The sequence below is a fragment of the Bison bison genome, unplaced genomic scaffold (genome assembly GCF_000754665.1).
Source record: "Bison bison bison isolate TAMUID 2011002044 unplaced genomic scaffold, Bison_UMD1.0 scf7180017864364, whole genome shotgun sequence".
Taxonomy (NCBI): Eukaryota; Metazoa; Chordata; class Mammalia; order Artiodactyla; family Bovidae; genus Bison; species Bison bison.
In genome coordinates, this window is record NW_011494936.1 from 5251724 (window position 1) to 5262231 (window position 10508).

General features: G+C 40.1%; 1 protein-coding gene across 1 annotated transcript in view; it reads right to left on the minus strand.

Annotated features, from left to right (window-relative positions):
- CPVL (carboxypeptidase, vitellogenic-like) overlaps nt 1-10508 on the minus strand; it is a 105901-nt gene that overhangs the window by 40993 nt on the left and 54400 nt on the right. The window contains exons 9-10 of the mRNA XM_010855410.1: nt 7216-7314; nt 4951-5124 (exon numbers count right to left, since the gene is read on the minus strand). Of these exons, the coding sequence (XP_010853712.1) occupies nt 4951-5124; nt 7216-7314 (273 nt within the window). The remainder of the gene's footprint in view (nt 1-4950; nt 5125-7215; nt 7315-10508) is intronic.

Here is a 10508-nt window from a genome sequence, read left to right on the forward strand (position 1 = left end):
GTATATATGGAATTTAGAAAGATGGTAACAATAACCCTGTATACGAGAAAGCAAAAGAGACACTGATGTATAGAACAGTCTTTTGGACTCTGTGGGAGAGGGAGAGCGTGGGATGATTTGGGAGAATGGCACTGAAACATGTATAATATTATCTATGAAACAAGTTGCCAGTCCAGGTTCGATGCATGATACTGGATGCTTGGGGCTGGTGCACTGGGACGACCCAGAGGTATGGTATGGGGAGGGAGGAGGGAGGAGGGTTCAGGATGGGGAACACATGTATACCTGTGGCGGATTCATTTCGATATATGGCAAAACCAGTACAATATTATAAAGTTAAAAAATAAAATAAAAATTAAAAAAATAATAATAAAGTTACTATTTTCCCTTTCATCACAAACATTTTGAAAGGGGATACTTTGAGATCAGGTAAATATTCTGATTCTCATCATACTTTCACTAACTGATGTTAGTATCCACTGTTGATTCTTTCCTGAAACAATTATTACTATACTATTCGTCAAATAATAATTTTTTATTCCATTATTTCTTATACTTTTATTAATTGGATTTTCCTCCTTTGCATTTTTTATTTGTTTGCATCACTATAACCCTGATTTTAAAGAGAATGCATATTAAGGTTTATAGACCAGAATAATGCTTATTAGTAGGTTTTTTCTTTAAATTGGAGGAATGTTGTATTGGTTTCTGCTGTACAACAAGTGAATCAGCCATAAGTTTACCTGTATTCCCTCCCTCTTGGGCCTGCCTTCCAGTCCTCCATCCCACCACTCTAGTCGTCACACAGCACCAGGCTGAGCTCCCTGTGTTATACAGCAACTTATCACTAGCTATCTATTTTACACATGTAGGTTTTTATTAGGTCAAGAAAGTCTCATAGTATGGGAGGCTAAATACTGCTCTGCTAAAACATATCTAGTCCTAATCGCTGGAACCAGTGAATGTCACCTTATACAGTGTTAATTAATTAAAAAATAAATATTTTGCAGATTTGATTAACTTAAGCATCTTAAGATAGGGAGATTATCCAGGAGGTCGCTAAATGCAGCCTCATGAATATTTCTAGGAGGAAGGCAATAGGATGTTTGATCACAGAAGAGAAGGCGATGTGAGCACAGAGGGAGATGTTAGAATCATATGCCCACAAGCCAAGGAACGCCAACAGCTACCAGAAGCCAGAATGGATTGTCCCATTAGAGTCATCCTACTGACACCTTGCTTTCAGCCCAGTGAGAGTAACTTCGTATTTCTAACCTCTAGATTGTGAGAAAATAAATTTCTGTAGTTTACACCATCAAGATTATGGTAATTCATTACAGCAAGCATAGGAATCTAATATAGATACCACTATTCCTAGTTTGCTAAAACCTTTCATCCTGGGACTTTCCTAGTGGCCAGTGGCTAAGACTTCATGCTCCCAATGTAGGGGTCCAGAGTTCCATTCCTGGTTCAGTTCAGTTCAGTTCAGTTTGGTTGCTCACTCGTGCCCAAGTCTTTGCGACCCCATGGGCTGCAGCACACCAGGCTTCCTCATCCATTGCCAACTCGCAGAGTTTACTCAAACTCATGCCTATTGATGAGTGATGCCATCCAACCATCTCATCGCCTGTCATCCTCTTCTCCTCCCGCCTACAATCTTTCCCAGCATGAGGGTCTTTTCAGATGAGTCAGTTCTTCACATCAGGTGGCCAAAGTATTGGAGTTTCAGCTACAGCATCAGTTCCTGGTTAGGGAACTAAGATCCCACATGCAGGAACTAAGACAAGGTACATCCAAATAAATAAATGAATAAATTAAAAAAAATTTTTAACTTTTATCCTAAATGGGTTTTGATTTTGTCAAATTCAGTTTTTGCATCTACTAAGATGAATGTTTTTTATTTTTTCAGTGTTTTAGGTGATACATTACATGATGGAACTTCTAATGCAAAAATGTTCTTGCATTTATGAGATCAATTCAACCTGATATTTTTTATTCACTGGTGGATTACATTGTGTTACTCCTAGTAAGATTTATATTTAACCATGATCTGATTTAATCATCAGTAACTCCAATAGTCCAACAGATTATTTCTCCTTTTAGTTGTCTTAGGAACTGCTAATATGATATTTCAAATTTACCATACAAATATCTAAAATTACTAAAAAGAGAATGACTTTAAGTACACATCCCAAGTAGGTCATCACAAGAAAAGGGTTATGTCTTCACATAGTCTACACAGAAACTGATGTGTTGCAAAGAGTTCTATAAGTTTCCAGAAACCAATGAAGGTCTTCCTCAGCCCATCAGAGAATACTCCACATTGGCTAAAATGAATCAAGTACTAGAAAAAGACCTCCATGTTCTTATGAATAGAAACATGTGCACTATTTTCTATGACAAATTAGTACTGAGTCTTACATAAATATATCCTCGAGAGTACTAATGTTTTAAGCCAGCCTAGGTTGTTCTGATTCCACTGCATACACACTGAGGTTCACCACCATGAACAGACAAGCCAAAGATAATCACTACCCTGTGGCCTATGCCAGCTCTAGCCATGAATATGCAGTCTGTTCCAGCAGCAGCCGCTTTCTGGTCTGCACTCAGACTGACTGCATACTTCGTTCTCTTTCTTTCTGGACATATGATTTATCTGCATCACAAATCTATTCTCTTTTTCTGCAACTGAGAGTTTGAAAGTTTAGAAAATATTCTGATTTCATTGGGATTCATATTGGCAGGCTTAGGATCCATAGGAAACAGAGACAGATATGTTTAAATATCAAAACGCAGGCTCAACTTTAATCAGCATATTCTTCTTCATCAATCAAGTGGACACTATATGGTGATAAGCCAGTATCAAAAGAGCTTTACATCATCAAGTGAACTATATGCCCCATGCTATCCTCACTTGGTTGAGAAAGGAATCATATCTAGTTAAATTTACAGAGTGAGAAAATCTATCTTCCAAGGGCACAAAAAATATACATGGGAACTTCTTTTTCCACTCTCTACTCAAGAAAATCATTGTGCATTCCTTAATGTTATAGCCAACTGTTTTCATCTTGAAGACATAAATGCTAAGTAATCTATACAGAAACTGATGTGGGTTTCTTTTTGGTTTAATAAATTTGTGGGTAATAAATATATGCTGAATTATGAACAAGTTTAATAGATATATTTTTGACATAGCACTAGTTTAAAGAACTGATTTTTCAATCATCCATTTATTCATTTATGCATTATTGATGTATGGTTGAGGCTGGTGCTACAACTGACAGCCCATAATGGTAGTATGTGTGCTAAGCATGCTCCCAACGGTAGAGGCCACATGGTCAGAGAGTTCAGAGAAGAGGACAACCAGCAGAGCACTGGGAAGTTGCTCAGAGAAGGCTCCAAGCAGGCAAGCACTAAGGACCACTCACTACATTTCCTCAACAGAATCAAAGATAAGAGTGGTTGAAAGAGAAGGAAAAGGCAAAGAAATGCACAAGGTAACTTTCTCTCTGTCTCATCTAGTTAGACTCTTTCTTGCCTAGAAAGTATTTTGTCAAGTTCTCCAGATTTATAATGGGTTTGTAGAGTCTGCATACCATTAACCTTAGATTATTAGGAATAAAAGTTGTATGTCCAGGGACTGGACTGAAACTCTTTGTACTACAGGCAGGACCAGAAAATAGGTCTTTTAGGTTGGACATATTCTGAATTACAATCTAGTAAGGTTGCATTAGGCCAAGGACTCCCTGGACAGTACTAAGGGTTGTACACTGAACAGTCCCAACATAGACATTGCTGAAATGCGTATTCCTTATGTCATAAAATGGCAGGAGTCTGGTTCAAATAAAAGCAGTGTATCAGGACAATTTTTTAGATAGATAGAAATAAAGTACTTGAGTACAGATTACCATTTGTCTAATTCACGTGTTGGTATACTGGCTGCCATGGTGTTTTTTTTTTTTTTTTTCATCCCAATCCTTACTCTTGCCACTGCCAGGAAACAGAGAAAAAGTAGATCACCTCTGGTGGTGATCTTCTCTGTCATTAGCATACTTACCCTGCCGGGCTGTTCCCAAACCATGCCTAGGACCAATGCTAACAGTCCTAGAAGATCAGAGGAGGAGGTGAGAAGAGAAGGAAAGGGCAAAGAAATGCACAAGGTAACTTTCTCTCTGTCACCTGCTCGTGGAGACCTTCCCTCACGGTGAGAGTTCTAGGGGTCATAGCTCCTTTGCTTGAACCTCTGGTACCTTCAGCATCGAGTCAGGCAGAACATCTCAGTCAGATACTACAGTGCTCGACTCTACATGCCTCAAAACAGGGACCTTGTCTGAACGTGAGTCTGAGTGAACTCCGGGAGTTGGTGATGGACAGGAAGGCCTGGCGTGCTGCGATTCATGGGGTCACAAAGAGTTGGACACGACTGAGGACTGAACTTAACTGAACTGTCTCATTCATCACTTGAACCTGACAGCCTAGTACAACATTTGGCTTGAAGTAGACACTGAAGAAACTGTGGCTGAGTGATCTGAATGAATGCAATTATCAAGCAAAAAGCATTTTTGGAATAACCAGTTGATTTCATTTAGCCCTGACTTCATTGGCATTAATAATATAAAGCCAATAATAGGGGAAAATTGGCTTACACTAGGCGAGTCATCTTCCTGGCTCTGTTATCCCTCTTTTCTCAAGAAATGATGAGAGGTGGCATGTGCCAAAGAGAATTTCATTTTTAAGAACTAGTAAGGGAAAGTGATTTAATTAAAAGGAAAAAAAAAAGAACTTTTACTTCAAAGAAATCAAACAATGCAGTGGTTGTTATTTACATTTGTAAGATATCAGAAGAGTAAAAAATGGTAGGAGTTGAATTACGAGTAAAAGAAGATCACTTCTACTCTGGGTAATCTGAAAAGTTCCTAAAATAGATAGCAACTAAAGTAGCCCTCTTACCTTGTAATTATTCATGATTTCAGTTAACCATGGTTTCACTGACTTGACTGTATCTTCTCGCAAGTACTTTTCAACTTTGGCTCCATCACTAAAAGTCTGGTTTCCCACGTGGATGGCTTGTCTCACGTAGGGGAGGGACAAAAATTTCCCGTAGTAACCTTGATCCTCAGGCTCCTGGCAGAAGGGGCATCAAAAAGACATTAGGAAATACAACTGGGTGGGAACACCATGCTGGGGAACACTTCAGATTTTTCCTAACATGTATCACAATGAAGGTTCCCTGGTGGCTCGGGTGGTAGAGAATCCACCTGTAATGCAGGAGACCCGGGTTTGATCACTGGGTCAGGAAGATCCCCTGGAGAAGGGAATGGCTACATACTCCAGTATTCTTGCCTGGAGAATTCCATGGAAAGAGGAACTTGATGGGCTATAATCTATGGGGTCACAAAAAGTCAAACACAGTGGAGCAACTGAGTGACTAACATTTTCTTTTCCATACCACAATGAAAAAGATGTGACATGACTATTAACTGGTCTTCATCCCAAACATTTTGACTTGGGGGTTTTGAGGAGATTTAGCTCAGAGGTTAAAGCATCTGCCTGCAATGCAGGAGACCTGGGTTCGATCCCTGGGTTGGGAAAATCCCCTGGAGAAGGAAATGGCAACCCTCTCCAGTATTATTGCCTGGAGAATCCCATGGACAGAGGAGCCTGGTGGGCTACAGTCCAGGGGGTCACAAAGAGTTGGACATGACTGAGTGACTTCACTTCACTTCAAATTTTATCCAAAAAGTCTGGATGATCTGATACACTCAGAGCCAATATCCAATTTGCAAATGCTGGATTTTCCTTTTTGTAACTAATATTTGGCCATCTGTGACTCCAATTAAAAACCCCCTTCATGACAAAGATAGATAGGGAAGATGAAGAGGTGAGATTATCAAAGACAATTTGCTCCTTGTTGGAGGCTCTTGGGAAAGAAGGTGAAATGGACCACAAGGAGCCAGGGAGGTGATGTGGTAGATTAAAAGATGAGGATTTCATTTTGTGTTCTGCTGTTTATTAAAAACACACACACAAAATAAATACTCTGCTGCTGCTGCTAAGTCACGTTAGTCGTGTCCGACTCTGTGCGACCCCATAGACGGCAGCCCATCAGGCTCCTCTGTCCCTGGGATTCCATAATTTAAGAGGAAAAACATATCAAGTGTAAAAATAGATGATACTTTATGAAGGACATAAATCAAAAGAAAACTTGTCCAAGAGCCTTATTTTTTAAAACCATTGCATAAAAGTCTCTGTAAGATTCATTAAGCTAAAAGGAAAAAAAGGACTAAATGCTGTTTTTTTTTCAAAAAGTTATGAAATAATTAAAAAACTGTTAAAGTTTGGAATCAACAATTTTGTGAATCATCAATATTTTTTGCTAACTGTGAATACATTACTTTTGAAGAAAAAAATAGAGTTACAAATTTTGCTTCTTTCTTGCCTAGCAAATGTTTTTCTCTTGGTCAAATCTAAGTCCAAAACCCCAGCATTGGCAAATTCCATTGAAATTAGCTTTATATATTATATACGAAATAGTTCATAAATAAGGCAATTTTAAAAACAGAATGCATAGTCATATACCCTAGACTTGGATTATACAATTTCAAATCTCCACTCTGGCTCCCTTTGTCTTATTCGATTAAAGCTCTGCAATAGACATCAACTTTGGCATACTTCTATGAAAGAAACTACTTGAATACTTTGAGAATATTCCAAAGGGCTTAAAGTGAGGGCCATACTAAATGCATTAAAAATCTTAAGTTAAAAGTAAGACAAAGCAAATATTTTCATAAAGGCTTTGGCAGTTTGGGTTATCCAAGCTGTCTTAAGTACAGAACAAATAATGTGGGCATTTTCAAGAAACTCACTACAAGCCTGGAGCTCTGGGGCTTGATACCCAGAGTTGCAATCCTGGCCCTTCTTCTTCACAAAAGAACTTCTGTATAACAAGCTCTACTGGGGGGGAAATTGTGTTAATCAGAGATTTTTCTTTTTGAGTTATCTGGAATATCACACATTCTCAATGGTCAGATTATACAGTATACAACATTGGCAAGGTAAAAGATCCTATAGATTAGTAGACCAAATAATGCAATATAGTTTGGACATGTTTTTCTAGTGTAAAGTCAGCTATAATATTTCCCAATTCTGAGGAAGTTTGGTTTTGCCAAAAGTTTTAAGCAAACACTATTATAGTTTTTTAAATGTTGTCATTACCGTGCACAGTAAAAGATTGTAGTAATTAGAACATCCTGTAACATTCTGGAAGTAAGAAGGTTCGCTTATTAAGCCGCCGTCTAGTAGTCGGTCCAGTAACTAGGTTGGGAGAGAGGAGATTGAGGAAAACATCAGGGTAGGTAAATAAGTACAAGCATTTGTTTTTCATTTATTCAGTAACTGTGTCATTCTCACATTGCTTCATTCAACAGTCATTCACCACACATGTTCTCTGTGCTATAGACACTGTCCGAGCATTGGGGAAACAGTGGCAAACAAGACAGATAAAAAATGCTTATATTCCAGACAGAACATTAAACAAGCATTAATAGGTAAAACATGCAGCGTACTAGAGAGTAGTGAGGGCAAAGGAGAAAACTAACAAGGAGAAGGGGAAGAGGAAGTGTCATGGGTGTGTGAGGGCATGTGTGTGTGCCTGGTGCTGGGTGGAGGGGACACTGCAGAGAGGAGGAACAGGTCTCACTGAAGAGATGGCATTGAAGTAAAGACCTGTTGCAGGGAAGAAGCAAGGCATGCAGATACCTAGGAAAAGAACACTCCAAGGAGAGAAAGCAGCAGGCCCAAAGGCCCCAACTGCAAGAGTTGTGGGGAAGGGTTATCATAATATGACCACTGACCACTCTTCCAGGTACGAGGAGGCAGAAGACATAACTCCAGGTGCTTGAAACTGGTGGAAGTAAGCTTTGGACTGCTGGCATTGAAATCCCAGTCATCAACCGGGAGTGAGAGCAATTAGCACATCGTGTGTTTTTCTCAGGTCATGTGGAGCTGCACAATGGCAGGCATGAAGTGGTGGAGAGGGGCATTTAGCCAGGACTGCGGTTTGGCCAAAGGAGTTGGAGGACATGCAAAGGGGGCACAGGTTGAGAATATGTGGGACTGAGCTTGGGTTTACATTGGGTTAAGACCTGCAGGAGTGGGGGGCCGTGAAGGAGCAGTAGCATCCGTGGATCAAAAGACAATGCAGTTGTAGGGCGACAGCTCACAGTGGTATGTTTGGAGAAGTGAGCTGGGAGGACCAGAGGTGGCAGGTGGTGGAAGAGTTTGAATCTGCTGCATCTGAGATTATGAAGTGATTGCCGGCATTTTTTTGCAGGTGGAAAAGGGAATGAGCAGCTAAGGTAAAGAGAACAAGATAACTATTCAGAGGAAACTAAGACTGAGGGAGGGAGTGAGTGAGTTCAGTAGCTCAGTCACTCAGTCTGACTCTTTATGACCCCATGGACTGCAGCATGCCAGGCCTCCCTACTCACATCCATTGATGCCATCCATCCTCTGTCGTCTGCTTCGCCTCCCACCTTCAATCTTTCCCAGCATCAGGGTCTTTTCCAACGAGTCAGTTCTTCGTATCAGGTGGCCAAAGTATTGGAGTTTCAGCTTTAGCATCAGTCCTTCCAATGAATATTCAGGACTGATCTCCTTTAGAATGGACTGGTTGGATCTCCTTGCAGTCCGAGGGACTCTCAAGAGTCTTCTCCAACACCACAGTTCAAAAGTATCAATTCTTCGGTGCTCAGCTTTATTTATAGTCCAACTCTCACATCCATACATGATTTCTGGAAAAACCATAGCTTTGACTAAACAGACCTTTGTTGGCAAAGTAATGATGGAGAAGGAAAGATGGAGAAGCTCTATACAATGAGCAAAAACAAGACCAGGAGCTGACTGTGGCTCAGATCATGAACTCCTTATTGCCAAATTCAGACTTAAATTGAAGAATGTAGGGAAAACCACTAGACCATTCAGGTATGACCTAAATCAAATCCCTTATGACTATACAGTGGAAGTGAGAAATAGATTCAAGGGATTAGATCTGATAGACAGAGTGCCTGAAGAACTATGGATGGAGGTTCGTGACATTGTACAGGAGATAGGGATCAAGACCATCCCCAAGAAAAAGAAATGAAAAAAGACACAATGGTTGTCTGAGGAGGCCTTACAAATAGCTGTGAAAAGAAGAGAAGCAAAAGGCCAAGGAGAAAAGGAAAGATATACCCATTTGAAAGCAGAGTTCCAAAGAATAGCAAGGAGAGATAAGAAAGCCTTCCTCAGTGATCAATGCAAAGAAATAGAGGAAAACAATAGAATGGGAAAGACTAGAGATTTCTTCAAGAAAATTAGAGATACCAAGGGAACATTTCATGCAAAGATGGGGTCAATAAAGGACAGAAATGGTATGGACCTAACAGAGCAAAAGATATTAAGAAAAGGTGCCAAGTATACACAGAAGTACTACACAAAAAAGATCTTCATGACCCAGATAATCATGATGGCGTGAACACTCACCTAGAGCCAGACATCCTGGAGTCCAAAGTCAAGGGGGCCTTAGGAAGCATCACTACGGACAAAGCTAGTGGAGGTGATGGAATTCCAGTTGAGCTATTTCAAATTCTAAAACATGATGCTGTGAAAGTGCTGCACTCAATATGCCAGCAAATTTGGAAAACTCAGCAGTGGCCACAGGACTGGAAAAGGTCAGTTTTCATTCCAATCCCAAAGAAAGGCAATGCCAAAGAATGCTCAAACTACCACACAATTGCACTCATCTCACACACTAGCAAAGTAATGCTCAAAATTCTTCAAGCCAGGCTTCAACAGTACATGAACCATGAACTTCCAGATGTTCAAGCTGGATTTAGAAAAGGCAGAAGAACCAGAGATCAAATTGCCAACATCTGTTGTATCATTGCAAAAGCAAGAGAGTTCCAGAAAAACATCTACTACTGCTTTATTGACTATGCCAAAGCCTTTGACTGTGTGGATCACAAGAAACTGTGGAAAATTTTTCAAGAAATGGGAATACCAGACCACCTGACCTGTCTCCTGAGAAATCTGTGTGCAGGTCAAGAAGCAACAGTTAGAATTGGACATGGAACAACAGACTGGATCCAAATAGGGAAAGGAGTACATCAAGGCTGTATATTGTCACCCTGCTTATTTAACTTATATGCAGAGTACATCATGAGAAATGCTGGGCTGGAAAAAGCACAAGCTGGAATCAAGATCGCTGGGAGAAATATCCATAACCTCAGATATGCAGATGACACCACACTTATGGCAGAAAGCAAAGAAGAACTAAAGAGCCTTTAGATGAAAGAGGAGAGTGAAAAAGTTGGCTTAAAACTCAACATTCAAAAAACTAAGATCATGGCATCCAGTCCCATCACTTCATGGCAAATAGATGGGGAAACAGTGGAAACAGTGAGAGACTTTATTTGGGGGGGCTCCAAAATCACTGCAGATGGTGACTGCAGCCATGAAATTAAAAGACG